Below are 21371 nucleotides of genomic sequence, written 5' to 3'. Positions count from 1 at the left end.
ATCTCTGCTGCCATAATATTACTCTTATTTCATTTTACAGTGAATATATATATCCATTGAAAAGTTCACTCGTGTTGATTGAAACAAATATTTCACAATTCAAAGCATTTCTAGTTCATGAAATTGGACTTCATAAAATCTTGCAAGTTTCTTTCCAATGGTCATTAAATCTGACTGTTGGTTATTTCATTATAAACACCTGTTCATTTTTTGACACAGCTGTTTGTTGCCTTCAGATATATATATTTTTTTTTTTTAAATTGGGGCCTGGGGAAGATAAATGAATAAATAAATAATCAAATTATTCACTCTGCCTAAGGACACAAATGATGCTAACATTTCTGCCATGTACTATTAAATGACTCATGTGACAAGAACTCAAGCTGGAAACAACATGTGGATAAACATATAGCTGGAGGAGAACACAATGAATGCAATTTTTATTTTCGATTATTACTTATCATTTTCATTTATTTTACTGACTTCAGTAAATGTACATAGTTCAAGGAACAGCTTACATCATGTGTTGGTACTATTTTCACAGTATTCACTTCAAAACAATTTTAATTTCCACGTCTTGATTTATCTATTTGTAATAATTCATAATAAGATAGGTGTCACTGTTTGTACTGTGTCGCACGTTTTAATCATTGGCACTGCATTGAGCACACTGTGAGACAAAAAAGTAGCCTTATTGCTCTACAATCTCCTTTCTTTCTTTGAGTTTGATTTTAAAGCGCATTGAGTGTTTGAATGGCAGAAGCTCCACTGGTGGTAAAGATCAAGGTTTGACATGTAAGGTAAAAATTCAGCTTAATGGACCGGTATGTAAAAACCTATTAATTATTGAGCGGCAACACAAAAACACTGGATTTAGATGCCAGTCCACCACTGGATGGTAAAAGGAGCATCCACACGGACGGACATGGGTGTAACATCTATAATCAGCTCCTATGGAAAGAAAGAAAGAAAGAAAGAAAGAGTGAAAAAAGAGAAGAGAAACTCAAACTTTTTGTTGAACAATAGCTTTAAAACTGCATTTATCCTGCAAACTACATCTTTTCTGGATAAAATATGTTGTTCTTCACCAGGCAGAAATAACTCGCCTACCTCACTGTATTCAAATGACACAGCAGTAGTTACAAACTGATTCTTCCAGTTTGTCACCCTATCAGACAATACTTAAGAGAGTAAAATGAATTGTCTCGCACTGAAAAGCCACTTATTTCCATGTGCAAACTGTGTCATCTTCATTCCTCTTCTCTTGTTCCTCTCTGCCCTTTTTCCATCAATACATCTAACTTCCATTCCTCACGTTGGCCTGTTTCATTTATATTTTCCTCTCCACACCTCCTGTAAATGATGCCTCCTCCCTCCCTCAATCCCTCCTAACCCTGAAAATGGAATGTTTTTCAGTCTTTTTGTTATTCTCAACTGGTCCTTGTGCCCCCAAAAGGCACATAAAAATTCCTGTCCTCTCGTCTTACTTCTCTTTGCCCATCTTCTCAAACGTCAGTGTAAATCTAAAATAGTGTTGTTCCGATACCAAAATTTTGACTTCGATACGATACCTGCCATGAATACCTCAATACTCGATACTGAACTGATACCACAGCGAAAATCTCAAAAAACCTGGAAAAAGAGATGAATAATGGTCCAGTTTGGTCTCACTATGGTTTAATTTTCAGTAGCTTGCTCCTTTCCTGCTGTTTGAGCAAATTACTACAGAGCAAGTATGAGCACAATCTCTTCTGTTAGCATATTGGCTTTTGCTTAACAAGCTACTTTTCTGTCCAATATCAACGTTTGAACAGTGGACACATCAATGACTGACTTAAATATTTAAAATATTATTTTAATTTTAAACAAAACAAAACATGCCACTACACTATAGTGGACAAACATACATCAGAGAATTGCAGTGAAGTATTTCAACCTTTACACTCAGAATAAATAATTAAAAAAAAAAAATAATTGCCAAAATAAATAGCAACTGAACATGCTTTAATAAAAATAAAATTATTTCCTCATGAACAATGAAATCCCAAATACACTCTCTCTCAACCTCTGAACTTCTGCAATATGTCACTTTTTGAAATGTCCACCTAGAAATAATTATTAACCAAACGGCATTTAATGCCATGACATTACCATTACTGGTAGAATATTAGCAAAGAAATAGCATTTGCAAGTTATGCTTAAGTCAACATTAGTAGCGTGAACAACATGCCCTTTCATAAGCTAACCAGTTGAGAATGATAAAGGTTCTATGGTAAGAATAGCCCACAGTCGCTACATCGACAAGTGTTGGGGAAAAAATGTTGTTTCATCCACTCGATAAGAAAGGGACTGCTCGTGTAGGGCTAATGGTGATTTCAGTCACGTTCGCTAACCTGTCGGTCTTTGAATTCTTTGTAAAGTAGGAGATATCTGTCAGCGAGGTGCTTTGCCATGTTAGACGTGTAGCACTCCTTTGTAGCATGTCTTAAGGCTTTAGCATGGTTGCTGCATCTGCTAGCGCGAGCGGTGTTGATGACGTCACGATTCCGTGCCGGCTATATATGGTGGCGCAAGTCGATGCGCCAGTAGTTGCAATTTTCTCCGTCACAGAGGTGTCGCTGCTACGTGAAGGTTACCACTACTCTACAACGAAGAAAGTCGAGAAGAAAACAATGCCGCTGTCAAAAGCAGGAACACTGTCATCAATGATACTGCTGCAGTATCTGGAAGAATAAATGCTTAGTGTGTTTCTGTGTCTCACGAACTTCGTGAGCCAAGACAATTCAGTCAATAGAGGTGAAGGTCTGAAGCCCCCGGCATCACCAATTGGAGTCTCTGCCCTTTTCTTTGCCTTCACGTATCTGTCCCGTAGCTTCTTCCACACATTCTTACAGAACTCTCCCTCTTTCCCCAAAGTTTTGCCAATCTATGTCCACGGGTTTTGGGAGTTTACGTGTTCCCTGTGCTGTTGCACTGCAGTTTCGTACAGTTGCCTGTACAAACGCACCTCCTGACTGAGCCTGGTCTCAAATCGGTCCATACAGTTTGTTGTTCTCGGCGCAGCCAAGTTACAAAAATCGACTGGTGCATGACGACGCGCCGCGCCGTCTTTTCAAGCCAAGCGCCAGGACTGAAACGTAATTTTGACGTCACGGGTCGGCTGCGTCGTGAGCTACGCGTCAGCTGTAAATCCAGCTTTAGGCACGCCCACTTGCCCCTGCCTGCATGGAGTGTGAACAGAGAATGACAGACTTGGCGCGGCTCGCTGCACAGACACAGAACGTTATTTTAAGAGAAGTATCGATACTAAAAAAAGAACATATCGCATCGTTTTTTGCGTCAGGGTATCATGATACCTTTCTAGTATCAGTATACCGTCCAACACCAATCTAAAGCTTCTGGGCTTTTTTTTTCACCTGTTACTATTTATGGAGTTGTTGCAGGTATCATTTTCATGCTCCTGACAAGTGCACTGAGAATAGTGCAAGACCTCGACAGGAATATTTTATTAGGTGCCAAATGAGGAAAAATAACCCAGGCTATCCTTCAGTGTTAATCCCTTTTCTTTACCTGTTTTCAAGTGAAATCTTACTGCCTTTAATTGAAAAGTACATCTACACATCTTTGAATGTCATAATCTCCTCTTTCATACTACTGAGGGTATATTTGCATTTGGGAAATTTTAATATTGCTGTATCTTCAATCTCTAAGAGACTGTCCCTCAGCCAAAGCCGTGTTTTGCTCAATAAACTAGGTGCATACACAAACACTGTGGGGAAACTATTCCTTTGATGTAAAGAACTAAGTGTGCCAGTGTTGAAGTTTCTCATTGGCTTCTAAAAAATCAAAGCAACTTACTGCAAGGCACATTGGACATAAGCATAGGGCTTGATTTTGCATTCACAAATGATAATGTTGCTCTTTTTTTTTTGTATCCTTTTTTTTCTGCCAGACCATCAAAGCACATCATGCTGAGCAATACGAAAAGGCAGTAATTTTACATGGAGTAAATTGGAGTGGATTTAAAATCTCAGACACGAGTCAAGTCGTCCTTTCTGAGTTCATTACAAGATGACAACAAAACAACAGTGTCATTGGGAAGACAGCGTTGATTACAGCTATAAAATGACAAAGTGAAGCCCAACAGGGGGGCAAACTGTGAACCTGAGATGATTTTTAATTAGTCTATCTATTCGTTTACTCATTTTGTTTCAGTGACAATTGTAAACCGGGCAGGAAAAGGATCAGTCAACTCAAAAGCTGGATTGTGTTTATAAAATGTGTGAGAGTACTGGCAAAGAAGCTCACCAAGCTACAACAGTGATGCACAAATAGATTGCATGTTAGACAGAGGGTTATTAAGTTTATGCTGAGTGTATCAGAGCAGACATTTAGCTAATTTAAAATGTGGGATGTGTGCTTCTATACGAAATAGAGAAATATAGCCCTCAAAGTTTCAGAGTTTTCTCCTGCAGACAGTCAGTCTGTTACTAATGGCCCAGAAATAATGGGAATACAACTTTGCAAAATAAAAAAAAAGCAAAAAAAAGTTAAATATGTGTTTATAGTAGCACTGAGGGAATAGAAAACTATTGTCCAAGACCAATTCAAAAGATTAAAAGACCGTATGGCTCATTGGAAACAAAATATAAAGAAATAAGTTGTGGCTTAAGCTCAAGACTTGCATTGTACCATTCTTTCATTAAACTGTTAGTAAGTTCGAGAGGCATCAAGGAGTCCAACCTTTGCCAACACCAAAATCTTATGGTGTCCCTAATCTTGCTGACAGACATAAAAAGACAAAGATCAGATGTCTCCGCCAAAGCGAGAGCTGGAGCTGAGATATGTGATTTTTAGGGTAAATGAAATGATGAGTATCCAAAACTTTTCTAACCTGTGTCTCGACGTTGTGCTGTGGAGTCAGCGGACGCATTGTTCCATCCGAGATTGTTAGGGTCACCTTTGTGATATTGGTGCTGCCTGCACCCCAAACCTTAACCATGCCCAGAACGAGCTGATCTGCACGGTCCAAACCGTTGTGGACAACCTGACTGGATAATGTGTTCTGGAAGAGGCATGGGTGGAAACAGACATATTTTTACAAGGTTATCAGAAACAAATCAATTGATGAATGAATGAATCAATCAACTAACAAATGGAAGCCACTGGCAGTCCCTTAAAATGTTGCCATGGAGTGATGGGAACACACACACATCTATGTTCACGTAGCCCATCCAAAATGTGCATACAATCTGCTGATCTGCCAGGCAGCATTGGCCTCATTGACGAAACTATCCTCATCTTCTCACATCTACACATTCACACATATACCCACCAACGCACACACACAAAAACAAACACACTCTAGCTCTCCTCTTCTCTCGCTCCCTCTTCCCTTGGCTGTCAGACTCTGCATCTGCTTTATCACTGTGTGAAATTGCTTTGGATTGTGCCTGGTGGTAGGCAGAGGACAGCCACAGATGTTTGGCCATAGGAACTGTTATGTGTAAACTGTAGAACTGAGCATGTGTGTATGGATATAAGTGTAAGTTACCGATTAAATGTGTGATTGTGTGTGTGATGTTCTTTGTTTGGCTAAGCCAGGGAATGGAGCTGGGTTAGTCCTATTAGTCCCAGTGATTAGGGAGTTTCTTACACGTCTGATTCAAACTGTTGCCTGGTTGCACTTTCTTCTTACTTAACTTGGGCTTGAACACAGGTTCAGTTTGGTTGTTCTATCTATTTTCTAAAAAAAATTTGGGGCATCTGTTTTTGGAAGGGGAACAGTTGATGCTGTATTGATCTGTTTGCATGGTGCAGTTTGATTCCCATTTTTGGTTTTAGCATGCCACCATAATCTCTGCTGCCCAGAACATCTCAGAGCGAGAACACAGGACATGCGGCTTGAAATGTCTTGTTTGTTGCTTGTTTATCACTTTGGTGTACCTTCTATACAAGTACAAAGAGCATATCCATTCCAGATTAAAGCTATTCTTTCACTCTGTTTTGACTCTCTTTCCAGGCTACAGCTGACACATGAGCTTTCTGAAAAAGGCTACTTAAATCTGATAATGTTAGCTTGACATTAAGCTTTTGTGGTAAGAATTAACCCTGTGGCATAAGTGGCATTTCATTCTTTTCCTGAACTTCAATCTACCCTTGTAGTCATTGGTATATCTTGTTGTATTGTAAGGAAGGTATAATATTGTTACAATCTACTTGGCATAAATGTAATGTTATGTTATGTATGAACTGATATAAGCTACCCTGCAAACATAAAAAAAACAAGTGTTTCTTCTTTGTCGGTGTCTCTTACTACAGCTCATTATTCCTCATTATTTCAGAACGGAAGGTCTTAAGTTTTCGTCTTTTGAGTCACGTTAACTTTTCTAGTCTTGTTAATTTGCATGTTTGTACTAAGAATGATCTTCCACTAGAAAGGATTAAAAGAGTGTAAGTAGCTCTAAGATAATGAGGAAATGACTTAGAACTGTAACTAGTTTGTAATGTGTATCAGTGCGTAGGAGAATTATTAATCAAATAGTTATAAGTACTTTTCACCATCAGGTTTAGATTTAAGCTAAACAACATGCTCAAAGTCGATGTGATTGAGTCGTAGATATTCATAAATTGATTATCATTGAAAAGTGTTTGGAAGAACTTTAGAGCTTTAACTTTGTAGGAATTGTAATGGAAAAACAAACTACATTTATTGTGCAGTTGTACATTTATTTACTTTTTTCTGCTATTTTTTTTTTCATTTTAAAGTTTGGCTTTACCAGCCAACACTCAAATTTTGTGTTCTATGTATTTGTGACAGAGATTGCTTGAGCAGACGGGAATGTTTTTTTGCAACTGTGGACTAAAATAATTGGCAGACACACAGTGTTCTCTACATTAACACAACCACAGCTGCTCTACTTCAATAACTGCTACGTTTAGTTTTGTGCCACATAAGTACTAAACAGCTGTGAGCCCAATAAAAGCCTTTCCAGCCTTTACGCCACATTAAATTTTGGCTTTATCAGAGCTCATGGCTTGGTGAAAGAAAAGTCTTTGAACTAAGATACTGTATATGAAGCATCTTTCAAACATACAAAGGGACAAACCATTTCATAATATTGCGTTGTCTTCCCTTCCCAACACTTTAAAATCATTTTGTGCGATTGTCACTATGATATTTGGCTGCGAAACTCCACATCAAAAGTGTGTCAGCACATTCGTAAGAAGTTGCTCCATGTGTGTGAATACTTTGCCACATTTTACACATTGCACTGAAGAACAAAACGGTTAATGTGAAATGTGATTGATTCTGTGGTGAACGTTGAATGAAAAAAATCTGTATATTTGTTATATTACTTGAATAAATTTATGTTATCTAATTTTTCTCAATTAGAGAGCATTATCAATGCCACAAAAGCTGAATTCAAATCACTCCCCCAGAAATAGTTATAGTCTTCATCCATCCATTTTCTATACCCCTCTTAATCCAACTGTTTGGTTGCATGGGGGCTGGAGACCATTGGGCGAGAAGCGGGGTACAACTGGACAGGTCGCCAGTCCATCACAGGGCCACAACAACCACACACACTCTTAGGGACAATTTAGAGTCACCAATTAACCTAACATGCATTTTTTTTGGACTTTGGCAGGATGCTGGAGTCCATGGAGAGAACCCACGCATAGACGGGGAGAACATGTAAACTCCACACAGAAAGGCCCAGGGTGGGGATTAAACCTGGAACGCTCTTGCTGTGAGGTGACAGTGCTAACCACTACACCACGTATAACCCTAGCCATAGCCATTCTTCATAGATTCCAGCAACAACAATTTGACATACACTGACATAAACCCGGTGCTTTGTCAGTCTCTGCAGCTTTGATAACAAAAATAATAATAAGTAAAAGAAAGATTGGGATGTATTGTTGGCTCTAAACTCACCGATGCAGCAGAATAGTTGGTCAGGAGATATTCCTTTCTGTCCACCGTGTCTGACGGGAAAAAAAAAAGAAGAAAAAAAAAAAAAACTAAATTACACACAGAGAAGAGACATACTGGGAGAGAAAATATGAATGTGACCTCTTTATTGAATGACACAAGGACACAGATTCACAGACAAGGACTGAGCTAATGCAGTATTCATTTGACTGAATGGACAAATAAATGATAACCTGATTAGGTATATCAGCAATGTAACACAGTAGGCTATGGACTGAGTAATAGACCCATCCGTAAGTTGACTCATGGCAGAATAATGGCAGAATTAGACCAATAAAACATGGCAAATAACTGGTGATGGTGCCCAACCGCATGAAATAATTTTCTGGATGCCTGAATGAGTGAACATACAACTGACTGAATGAGGGAGAGAATAACTGAGGATTGAGTAACAGTCTGATCAGACAGTCTGACTGACAGCAGAGTGAACAGCTAAGTCCCTGAACTGAAACTAAAACATGGAGAATTCAAGAAAAGCAGATAACACAGGTAAGCAGGTGCTAAACCAAGAGGAAAGCAAACAAAAGAAACGGAGGCAAGCTACCTGGCAGAGAGACAGGAATACGTAGAAGAGAATAGCGAGGGACCAGATAAAAGAGGAGTGATGGAGAGCATATCTCCAGGCAGCGACACAGGGAATTACTGTAATAGTTTCTGTCACCCAACTCTCTGCGTTCCTCATTCGCTCTCAATCTCCCTCTCTTTGCTTTGTCCCAACAAAAAAACACGTCTTTTACAGAGGAGTGCATCTTCTTACGGGAGCACTTCAGAGACTGAATGACGGTGTGTGTGTGTTCTCACGTGCATGCGTGTGTGTGTGTGCGTTCTCATGTCTTTGTGTCTAAGAATGAGTGACAAAGTAGAGAAAGTAGAGATGACAGTGTCTATCTGATGAAATACATTTAAAACAAATCATGCTCACTGAAAATAAATACATGGTCTTCCTTGCATTGTCTAAAGGGTTAAAGACAATCACGGGGATCTTATTTCCTCCTTTTCAACATCCTTCTAGTTCTTTAAACATCAAACATGTTATTTTCACCAGGTAAATCCCAAACAGCTTTTATATTTTTCCTTTGCGCTCCAATACCGCGTACAAATCACTCGCTCATTTTGATTAATTTGTCTGTATGTTCTCATTAACTCCTCAATAAGAGTCAATGAGACCAACCTTTCATCCCAATGCTACAAATGATCCATGAACAATGGGAACAATCTCATAATGTTAACCACTCCATAAATACAGACATAAACATTAAGTGACATGCTCTTCTTTGGGCGGGTGAATGGATACAAGTGCTAAAGTGGAAGCTTTCACTCACCAATTCCTTCGCCGTTGTCCCAGAAGAATAATCCTTCAGCAGTTCCGTCATCACTCAGGGCCACGATCAGTCCCAAAGGATTCTTTCGACTGAAACAGAAGGGACAGAGAGGGTTATAGCAGACTGCTAAAGTACCATGTCTATTTAGACCTGCTGCTGAAAACAAATAGATCAACATTACTGCTCGGAAGATACAACTGATCATACCGCTGCTGGAGCAGTCACTCTCTACGTCTGTCATTCTCCTTTCACACACCACCTTCTTTTTGATGAGGGCAAAAACAGCTACCTACATACCATGTATAACAACTGTCATACCTATTTACACGTTTCAAATACTACGTGGAGAAATACTTTTTGAGATGTTCAGACACAGCAATGATAAGAAAACCCCAATAGGGAACTATTTTGGTCATGGGAGGTTTGAACTGAAGAAGTTGCTCTTTAGTCATACTCGTCATTTTACTGCTATTAAAATACATGCAGCCTTTGCTGTGCTTAATCTCTGTTAGAACACATTTCGAAGACATTTCGAAACGCTTTTTTTTTCTGAGGCTGTAATATTTAGTCTCTTTTTTGCAAGAAGTGAGAAAGTGAAAAATACTCTTTTGATCTCACTCTTGCTCGATAGGTAAATAAAAGATATTGAGACTTACTGTATATAAAGACTCTACCAGTTGTCTGCAATAAAGTATAATGTATAATAAAAAAATAGCTTGGGCACAAGATGTTAAACTTTTGCATAATTAAGAGTGTGGCCACCCTTGGGTGAGAGCAATAACCACTCCCATTGGACATGCAAAGTGTCCTGGGCTTGGAAAGTGCATCCCTTATATGTTAGTTGGTGATGAGAAAAACACAAATCGGCAACAGCCAAATGACAAACCTCAAAATGGTAGTTCAAATACCATTTGTTCATCCTATAAATGCAATTTAGAAAATCCCAATAGTTTCCTGCTGTAACGTGTCAGCAGTGTGTGCTCACCTGTAAGCTGTGTTGTTCTCTGGTTTCTGCCAGGGTACGATGTATCCCCCTCTGATATGAAGGTTAATGTGGTCCAGGGGTGTCGGCATGTTAACCATTTGTCCACGCACTCCAACCTTCTGGGCCTAATGAGAGCAGAAATAATTATCCACTGCTAACTAGAAACACAACAGGTGACTCATTTGACTTATTCTAATGAATTCAGTTTTAATTTTTCTTATAATGGTGCTGCAAACTTCCACTTTGTCCTTGATCAAAGTTACAAGAGGCAACTTGCCCAAACTACTTAAACCCCACAATATGCTGCTGGAGTCAGTTAAACAGGGGTGAACATTGCACACCACTGCTACGCTCCCATTTCTTTTTGTGAAGTTATCTTTTCATTTCATGATGCTGTCTGCCACATGTGGAATCCGCCAGCCAGAAAGTCACGACAAGTTACATCTTTTACAGTAGTTAAGCAGCATGATGTCGGCAAAATCTAATTTTCAGCATTGTTGGGTGCAGTGCTCTGCATCTTCAACACAGTAATTCATTCGCCAGTGAAAAGATAAATATCAACAACACACGTGAAATAAGCAGCCACTCGGATGGGGCTAACCTTAATCATATGTCTTCGGTGTCAGCAGTATTGTTCCATTAGGCTTGTGCTTGACCAGGGAACAATATCAAGAGTTAACCAACAGAAAGCTACCAGCTCAGACAACGACCTCGGGACGGTACTAAGGGACTATCCTTACAGATATCTTTAACATAATCCTGAGCCAGGCTGTGGTCCCGGAAGAATTACCATCCAAGTAGCACTGACACCATAACGTAACGTAACAGGACCTGTACAAGTCTCTGGAGTGCATAGTTAGGATAGCATAGCTGAGAGTATCATCTCTTCCCTCTATTCTCTTCATCCACGTCATCTTCGAGAAATGCTGTGTACACAGAGCCTCTTCCATTTTCAAGGATGCTTTGTAACTCTAATGCAGAATGTTTGAGCATCTGTCATCAGGCAAGAGGTCCAGCAGCATCGAAACCCACAATGCAAGGTTCAACAACAGCTTCTTTCCCCATGCCTTCAGAGCCCTAATGTCCCTGATGTTACCCAGCACATGAGACCTTCATAACCAGTTACTCCCTTTACCCATAACACATGTGCTGTAACATTTTGTTCCTCTGCATGCGGAAGAATGAAGTTAAAGTTGAGTTGAGTTTAGCTGAGTAGAGTGGGAGGCAGCATTCTAACTGAAAATACAATACAAAAACACAAGACAACACTTTTGTCTTTAAAGTCATTTAAGGCAGGTACTTACTGTGTGGAAGTCATACCAACGTGCATTAGGCACATAGGCAGCCACCTCTCTGACTCCCTGTCAGTCCACCAAAAGAAAAAGAAGAACAGACAGAGAGTTGGGCAAACAACTACGAGTAAGACAACTGAACAATGACATTTGTTTAAATGATAATAAAAATATACTAAAAAAAAGTATCCATAATTTATCATACCGCATCCAGTGCAGGGCTGATAAGTAGGGCGGGTCCCCAGAGGAACTGCTTGTGGATGTCCCATGTAGTTCTGTCATTCACAAACCTGTAACACAAGCACAGGATTCATTGAGCCTGGCTTGAAGATGCAAGCCAAATAACCCTGCCAGACTCCTCCTGGCAGCCCCTTAAATACCATCTAAAAATATACCTTTCTTTTCCCACACAAACTCTCACATTCTCATGTAGAAGCAGCCAGTGCAGCCACTGACCTCTGTGCAGTAGGCCTCTGCACACTCACTTGCTCAAAGGCTTGTATTTTTGTAAGCTTGTAAGGGTGTGTATTCTTTTTTTAGCTTAACATCTTTAGATAATAGGGGATGTTTTGACAAGAACCTAATTCAACAGGTTGACAACTAGTCTGGCATTAAAACTAATTGGTACTAAAAACTTCTCCCTGTAAAACTACCACACGTGTTACTCTGCACACTAAAAAGAAGCACTGCAATATAAAACCAGGCTTTCTTGCCAGGGTTCAGAATAGAAGATCCCAGTAATAATAAACAATAATTTAATTTCAAAGCTGCAAGCCATGAAATCAGAAGAGAAGATAAGAACCGCCTGTGCTTACTCGTGTAACAGTGGTCTGACGACTGTGCTTCCCTTAGTATGTGCCTCAAACATCAGTGTGTACAGGTAGGGCAGGAGGGTGTAGCGGATGTTTAGGACGTCCCGGGATGCAGCTGCGAAGGCATCATCCCAAGCGACAGGATCTTGTCTCTGACAGGAAAGAAAAAAAGAAAGAAAACAGGAATTAAAGACAGTTAAAATCACGACAATGATTAGGAATGGAAAGTAAACACTAAAGGTTTGTTATTTCAAATATATGTTAATACAGGATCTTTGGCATTTTAGCCTTACTCTAATTAATTAATTAGTAATTCTTAGTATAAATTGACTGATATACAGCTCAGGTAACTCGTAAGTTCTAACTACGCTTGGGACAGAAAAATGGACACATGCCAACAGTGGTACATCTTTGAAAGTACTCTATATGAATTTTCTCTACAGGTTCATGGTCTGATTTAAGTATTTTCATCCATCATCGTCATCAGCAGCCACATCCACTGATTATTATGCACCTGATGACTATACTGTATAAAGTGAATTATGTTAGGCTAAAAGATGGAAAATGAAGCTGCATTTCATGGCAAATGCAACACTTTAATCTTCCATGACATGTAGAACACAGAACAAAAGAAAAAGCACTTTCCTTCCTTTTATGTGATAACATAAAATGCAAGATCAAATTAATTACCCTTTTTTGGGTGCTTTCTTGGTGATATTTTTAAACACAATGTTTTACATCAAAGTCACAAAAGAAAAAGGCTCCTCAAGGGACAGCTGATGTGTTCTAGAAAAACATCCCCAATAACAAGCTGGAGTTGCAAGTGTGCAAGCTCCTCAAAAACCCAAATCATACATTACACACTCTCCAGGGACAGCTTTCACACAGTGCATTTATTTATTTTTTATTCATTGAATATGAACAGTGAGCCCATAAACGGATGTAGTTAGTTCGTTCAAGCAAAAGTGCCACAAATGCTGACAACATCAGCTTACATATCGTTAGAGGAAAATACAACAGATTCACTCTTTCAATAGACATTTCAAAAGCTCTGGCTGTTTCCTGAGTTACAGGAGCAGATATGCAAAACATGCAGAGTGATGCAGCAAAAAAAATCAGTCTTCCCACTGATAATCCTGCTTTTAGAGACAGCTGTATTCACATCTTTATTTGGACTTTTTAACAGGCAGAACACAAATAATGTAATAAGAAATGTCATCAGACACAAAGAAAGAATGCAGCTACAGCTAGTCTGTAGTCAGACGTACGCAGTTGGTCTGCACTGATTTATGCCGATAAATGATACCCAAACTATTCAGCCACATGCTGTTAATGACATTTACCTAATTTCAATTGGCAACGAGCCCAACGTCTTCATAAGAGACAAGGGCAAAAAAAAGGAGGACATGGTGTACTGTAATTTCTGCAGATATGGGCCAATCTAAAAGTGTTAATTTCAGGGACTGCGGGGAGGATAATAATCAATCTGGTCAAGTACACAGATGCACAGGCTCATGAAGATTTTCAACTGAAGTGGTTCAACAGCATGTGTTCCTCCTCCTGCGTATGTTTTCTTACCATGGTGTGTATGCAAATGCCTGTGCATTCTGTAGGAAACTGTGTTTATACGGTGCCTGGCTTTTTCTCTCATTTGGTGCATTCAGAGAAATTGTCAAAGGGAGCGATAACATAACAGGCAGCTGCAGCTCCGCTGGATCATATTTGATCATTTGATTATTAACTGTAGCACGCTGGTTTACTGCGTACAAGCACCTCAGATTCTGACAGAATACTGAAAAATTCCATTATCTTATGACCCAAGGAGTTTACTAGATTATCATTTAATTTTCCAAATGGAAATTTACATGCTTGGAATTATCTCGAGACGAAGGAGTTCTACCTGCCTCAATTTTCAGTAACCCTCTTTTGCGCCCTCATGCTGCATAATCAAATGGGATCACTGGGAACTAATTATCATACAAAGTTCTGGGTGTGTGTCAGAAAGAGATGGAGAAAGGAACTGTAAATTAATCTGATAGATAGGTGTCCCAGAGACAAAAGATGCAAAGATTGCAGTATTTTGCTGGTTATTGGTGTCCAAAAATATATATATAAATACCAACCATCATTGCATCCCACTTGTCGATGGCTCCAATGATATCTTAGTATTGAACAAATGTGTCAGTTTTTCTTTTCTGGTTTGACAGGTTTTGCACCACCAAACCCCACCCACAGGTCTTCCTGTTTTCAGTTCAGCTGTGGGTTATTCACCCAGCGTTTAAGCAAGAAAACCTATGTCCCAAAAAAAATGTCATAAAGCGAAAAAAAACACACCACCAGAACAAGTTCCTTTACCATGTCCAGTCGTAGCATATTAACGACAGTGTATTCTGAACTACAACTAGCCACAGCAAGATGTCATGACACCGTATTTTACAGGCTCTGTTGAACCACAGTTTTTGAAAAACACTAATTTCTGAAAATTTAAGGTTAGTTTATCAATTTTGATTGGTTTGCAGATGTTGTATTTGACATGGGGCTGAATGCAAATTATGGGACAAATGTTATCGGATGTTTGTCAGATTTCTGACCAGTGTATGAAGGGCTTTAGTTTGCAGCTCACGTAAACAGTTTGAGACTGAAAACAAAGTATTACTTTAAGTAATGGATTTATAGATGGAATTTCTTTTGTTCACTGACACACTGCACATCTCAGAGGTCTCTTGTTATATATGTATTCAGCTCTAATGTGTTTATTTTGTGCACTTTTAGTCTGCTTTCTCTTCAAAAATAAAGTAACAATTTCTGGTTTCGGCTTCAACAAGGTGATTTGCAAGGCTGTCTTTTTCCCTCCTTATGTAATTTCCAGAAAACTATCTTTAGATCTTAGGAAGCTACTTTCTGCTGGTCTGTAAGAAGAGCGATGAATTCACTAAACATAAAATAATTTGAAGATGGATGAAAACGAATAATATTACTTGTGACAGAGTCTATTTTAGTCACAATTTGGAGACCTGTTGAAAAATGTGCTTCTACAACATTTTATGTGTTTTCACATGAGTGCAATTCTTCATGCCTTACATTGACAATTTACCATTTTTTTCTCAATGGGCAACTGGGCTAGTAGTTAGCTCTGAAACAAGCACCTTCACTTAAGAGATCAGAGTTCTGCAGGAAACTACAGTTCTCTCTTATTTGCAGCCCCAATTCAATAAAATGTTGAACGGGAGACATGTTTCTATTTGATAAAAAAATGTTAGCTGAATTGAATGTGATGGCAGCAACACATCTCTACAAATTGTGGAGCAGTTTCAGAGTAGTGTTCATCAGTTACAGTGACATTGGATATTCCGTCATCTACTGTACAACATATCATCAAATGATTCAGAGAATCAGGAGACATCTCTGCGCAAATCAATATTAGATGCCTGTTATCTTTGGGCTTTCAGGCAGCACTTCATTAAAGACAGGCGTGGTTCTGTCGTGGAAGTTACTGCATCATTGTCTATGAACACAGAGCACCACTGTGCCATCCACAGATGCAGGTTAAAGCTCCATCATGCAAAGAAGAAGCCACATGTGAACATGCTCCATAAATGTTGCCATCTACTCTGGACCAAAGATAGAAAACTACTCTTTGGGCAAACTGATTTTTATCTTTTATTTTTGGATATCCAGCAGAAAAATGCAACAGTGCCCATCTAACTTAACAGCACAAAGTTCAAAAGCCTGCATCTCTGATGGTATTGGGGGGGGGGGCTATGGTCTGAAAAGACACCATTACTGATCGAAGGTATATACAGGTTTCAGAGCAACATGTCTTTTTTTAGGGAGCTCTTTGTATGATTCAGAAGACAACACTACTTACTGTATCTATTACAAAAGCATAGCTTTGTAGTAAAAGAGCCTGGGTGCTGGACTACACTGCAGGTATTTCTCTAATTCATAATGAAATCTAAACTATAACAAAGAAGGCCCAGGACTGTTGAACAGCTAGAATCTTAGATCAGACGGGATAGAGAACGGGATAAATTTCTCCTCCAAATTGTCCAGCAGCCAGTCTCTTCAGCTCACAGAAGTTTATGGAATGCTGAAGACATGAGCGGAAAACATTGCCCTGTCCAAACTTTTTAGAAATGTATTGCTGTCATCAGAGTCATGGTGTGCTAATAATTTTCACAAAATTTTAAAATGTCACTTTCAACATTCAATACGTTTTCCAAGCTCTATTATCAATAACATATGGGGAGATGAAACTTGCAAACCATCACATTCTGTTTTTATTTAAATTTGACTCATTGTCAACATTTCTGGAACTGGGGATCGTACCTTGAATATCTTTTCAGGTTTGTCATTATAGTTCTTTGGCTATATAGGCACCCAAACCATCTGATTAGGTTTAGAAAATCAAAAACACTGGAAAAAATCTAAGACTTACCAAGTATATCAGTCTCATTTCTAGTCAAAATATCTCATTACACTTAATATAAGACACAACTGTCTAACAAGTACTTTTTCAGCCAGATATAGGGACTTGTTTAAAGACAATACATCTGGAATATCTTGTTAAATGAAAAAGTCTTGAAAACAAATTGTTTTGAGTCGGATTTCATATGAAACAAGCTTTTCTTGACTTTTGAAGAGGTTTTTAAGCTAATTTCAAGATCACTTTTATCTCAAAAGTCCCAAATATCACATCTTATTTGAAGAAATCTTGACAAGCCAATTTTCACTTGTTCCATTGGCAGATTTTTTTGCTTATTTCAAGCAAAAACGTCTTGTATTTGTTGTTTTTCGAACTTATTTTCTGAGGGGCATTTTTCCCAGTGTACCTTCTTAAGATTCTGAAATAAAATACTTGGTTAAGGGTTATGAGTAACAAACATGTTCTCGCATTTAATACAACACTTCGATAATCTTAATGTCCCTTCAAAGTAATTGCTGTGTTAGGTAAAGGCAGAGAGGTGTTGTGGCTTTGGGTGAAGACTGCATATGCTACGAAACTGTGATTTTCAGAAGCATAAAATGGCATCATTATTCCCTGCAGGCTGGACTGAATATGTATTAATGCCGCTCAAGCATAAAAACCTAAATTATTTAGGTGGCGAGGCTCCTGTTCTGTAACGAGCGGGATCATTAATGGGTAATCACCCCAAACTGCTTTCTATTTTCAAACCTTTGGTCAAACAAATCTTGCATGACTTGACAGTTATGCCACTGTCTGTCAGACCCTCAAGGTAGACTTTTTTCATCTGCAGAAAACTAGAGGAGCGACTGATGAAGAGATGCAGGAAGAATGAGAACAGGACAGAGAATCCATCTTTTGAGCTCACCTAATTTATGGCCTCATTTATAGCAGGAAGGAGCCTTGTGACACACTCTGGTTGTAGACAGACACGCATTTGTGTACGCACATACTTCCACGCTTCAAGGTAAAATGAGGTTATGGAAGACCTTCAGTTTTTTCTCATTTTCTTGGTATTTCTTTTAATCTATCTGTCTGGAATATACTCCCTCACTCCATCTAATAAACCTTTCGTTTTTTTATTTTTGCTTTGCAGAGCACACATCAGCAAAGGTAAATATATCGGGATGCGCAATAATATCTCCCTTTGGATGAAAAAATAGGCACATGTCTCCAATATGACTGCGCTGCTGAAACAAAGCTTGGTTGAAAATACATATTGTTTCATTCATTTTGCTCTGATATGACGGTGGACCCGGAGGTCAACAGAGTGATGGTTGTCTGACGGCAAAGAGAATCAAGGCAAGATGGAGCTCTGTGAATGACTGCAGAAACTCTCATCTCTCCTTCTCTTTTCACCATTTCTGACCTTGTGTAGACATCAGTCAGCTTTGTGATATATAATAATCTGCTGTCATTATGTTTGTTAAGCAGAGGATACACCTTCCATTGGGGATTTTATATGACTGAAAAAAAATTTAAATCTACAGTGAAGACTACAGAGTTGACCTTCCTTTTCTTTTCTCTCACATCACCATGTCGGTTTTTGAATTTTCCCCAGATCTGAGCTTTGGTTTGGCTAGCATTTTAGATTTCGTCTAGATATTTGGGATTAGGAGTAACTACTAAATATGATAACCAGATGATACAAAATTCAAATGGGGATACTTATGGGTCTGATAACCAAAACTGTAGTGTTCACGTATGTGGATGCAAGGTTGTAGGAGGTTAACTGTTTTGTACCCGTTTCACTTGCCTACAAGCACTTACCTACATACAACACTCACTGTATGCACTCCTCAGTACTTTGGTACTCCTACTTTATTAGCTTAAATATATTCTCCGTACTTTCATCAACATCAGTTCTCTCTCCTCAGTTTACTTTTCGTCTACCTGACTTTTATCTACCTTACAAACTATCATTATGTGTCACCCTATCCTACTGTATCTATTTAATTTTCTTCCTTTTGTTTTTTTCTTTCTTCGTTGACTTATTCGTTATTTAACCATCTTTACGGACTTATTTGCAAGTCATTATGAAATGTTCGTAATCAAAGGGTGTGTGTAAGCGTGCATGCACGTGTGTGTATCTGTGTGTGAAGCAGAGGTTAGGTGGTATGCTATGGTGCTGCTGGAATAACCTTGAGAATTCAATTAGATCCCCACGCCATGTCGTTAAAAAGCAGGCACAGGCACCTAACCACCCACCCGCACACACTCAGGCACACACTGACACACAACAGTGCCCTGTCTAGTATTGCAGACTCCGGTGCAGGGAAATTTTGCCTTGTGGGATCGATCTCTGGACGGGCGTTATTGGATTTCTCGGATGTGTTCCAACGCTCTTAAAGGTCACCACTAGAATGAATGCCACCGACACCACACCAACAAACAGGTCTATCTATTTGTGTGTTCGCTTCAGTGTGTACCTATGACATGAGTTAAGGAACAGATGGTAAAGAAAATGGACAGCAGAGGGGTTTTCATTTTTGGTAGTTTTTGGCAGTTGTAGTAATTGCTTGAGCTGTATTTGTACAATTTGACGCCACGGGCTTAAATATCTTTTGACATACTGTTAGCTCCATATCTTAGTGTTGCTTAAAGACAGGAAAATCAGCTCTTAGTCTGTCTGACAGCATGCGGCTCCTTTCAAGAGTTACAGACGAGTCTAAAAAAACAAAGCGTGCCAACAGTTAGCTTTGGTGAAATGATGTACCCGGATTCTAAAGTGACTACTTCTTGGGAATACACTGTATTGTATTCCTATTTTCATTGAGATTGCCATAATCTCCACAAAGGTTGCTACATCTTTATCATTATAAATGATAAATAACAAGAATCACAGATAATAAGCACTGTGGCAACTGTAACAGACAAAGTTTATCATTCAAACACTTAGTTTAATTCCACCACAAAGCAGATCTTGGTCCAATTTGACTGGTTTTTTACCCAGCAGGCAAAGCTACGGAGCCAACAACAGCACCGACACGACCAAGAGCAACCTACAACTCAGATTGTCCTATGTACTTCTGAGACTGTCCCCAAGTGGCAGCAAAATACTATAACATGCATATAGACATATGTTCAAAGTATGTTAAAAGCTTAAGGAAGGCTCAGTCTCAAAGACACAAAGCAGGTACATCAGAAAACAAATCTCCACCGGTATTTCCCCAAAACGCCCATGAATGGGTGTTTCTAATGTCACTCACCGGGCTTCCCTTGCCATTGTGGTTGCGTGAAAATGGATAGAATGCACCCAGCTGCATCCAGCGAAGACACATCTCATACTCAGCTTTGTTAAAGAACCCACATATGTCTGCACCAGTCTGAAAGAGATTGACAAAGAGTGACAATGAGTGTGTGCACCTTCCAGCCAAAGGGACTGGGGTCATGCCACTTTTGCTGCAAGCTCAGTTTTTCAAGTGTCCTTGTGTGTTCTGTATCTGACCCCGTGGCTAAGCTGGGGTATGCAAATGATTCTCCATATCAGAATCAATAAAGTGTCAGATTATAAGTATTGCTGGACACATTGAGAAGATGAGAAGGGCATTACATGAGGGAGGGGAAGATAGAAATAAATTCAAAGGCAAAAGGACAAACAAGTACAGGGTAATGCCTGGACAAGAATCTAAAAATGTAATTTTGATCTAAGACTACTGAAATGAAAACAACATTGGAAAGGTCATGACAGATTATTGCAAGGCATGTCACTTAGAATGGGGCTTGTAATGACATGCTTCAGGAAGTATTTCAAGATTTCCTTTTGATCAGTTGGCCAAGCAAACAAAATACAACCATTGAGCTTTTGTAATTCATTTAGAGAGGACAAGGTCAATAATCAATAAGATCATTTTCTTATAAAAACTGAGATCTGATGTTGATACTTACGTAAGGAATACCAAACAGGCTGAACTCCATCATACCTGAGGAACAAAGAGAAAAGAGAAGCTTTGTATCTGTTTATCTGCAAGATTGAAATATTGTCAGATTACAGTCAACAGATCTGTAATCAGCATTTCTGGAAAACAAACAGTTTCTTAGACAGTATATATCTTTATATACCTATAATGGATTTGTACAGCTGGTCCCATTTGGAATCGTTGTCGCCCAGCCAATGTCCAGCCCATTTTCCACTGGAGGGGTAAGTGGACCTGGTTACCACTACACCTCTTTTACCTGTTACACTCAGCAGGGCACTGCACAGAGAAAAGAGACTCAGGAACTGGTTTTACTGTACGCTGAAACATTCATAAATAATATTCCATCTTCTTCCTCTGAAACGACAAATTTGTTATTTAAGTGAACTGTTATAATCCCAGTGAGAATCATTTAAAACCACAATGATAGAGGAAACAAATGCTAAGTTATTTAAACTGAGCTCAAGACCTGAGCAGGCTTTTCTGCTGCTAGCTCTGCAGTTTGGCCTTCCTTTAGTGAGATGAGGATTTTGCTACAGGGACCAGTGTGCTTTTACATTGGCAATTATTATCATAAAG

General features: G+C 39.1%; 1 protein-coding gene across 1 annotated transcript in view; it reads right to left on the bottom strand.

Annotated features, from left to right (window-relative positions):
- Positions 1-411: 411 nt before the first annotated feature.
- si (sucrase-isomaltase) overlaps positions 412-21371 on the bottom strand; it is a 70547-nt gene continuing 49587 nt past the window's right edge. The window contains exons 37-47 of the mRNA XM_075473696.1: positions 20938-21071; positions 20764-20798; positions 20085-20201; positions 12414-12562; positions 11804-11888; positions 11611-11667; positions 10307-10431; positions 9322-9410; positions 7943-7992; positions 4895-5065; positions 412-951 (exon numbers count right to left, since the gene is read on the bottom strand). Coding sequence (XP_075329811.1) covers positions 874-951; positions 4895-5065; positions 7943-7992; positions 9322-9410; positions 10307-10431; positions 11611-11667; positions 11804-11888; positions 12414-12562; positions 20085-20201; positions 20764-20798; positions 20938-21071 — 1090 coding nt within the window. The 3' untranslated portion in view covers positions 412-873. The remainder of the gene's footprint in view (positions 952-4894; positions 5066-7942; positions 7993-9321; positions 9411-10306; positions 10432-11610; positions 11668-11803; positions 11889-12413; positions 12563-20084; positions 20202-20763; positions 20799-20937; positions 21072-21371) is intronic.

Source organism: Odontesthes bonariensis, chromosome 9 (assembly GCF_027942865.1).
Source record: "Odontesthes bonariensis isolate fOdoBon6 chromosome 9, fOdoBon6.hap1, whole genome shotgun sequence".
In the NCBI taxonomy this organism is placed as follows: Eukaryota; Metazoa; Chordata; class Actinopteri; order Atheriniformes; family Atherinopsidae; genus Odontesthes; species Odontesthes bonariensis.
The sequence above is the reverse complement of the archived record's forward strand: the minus strand, read 5'-3'. Positions and strand labels throughout refer to the sequence as shown.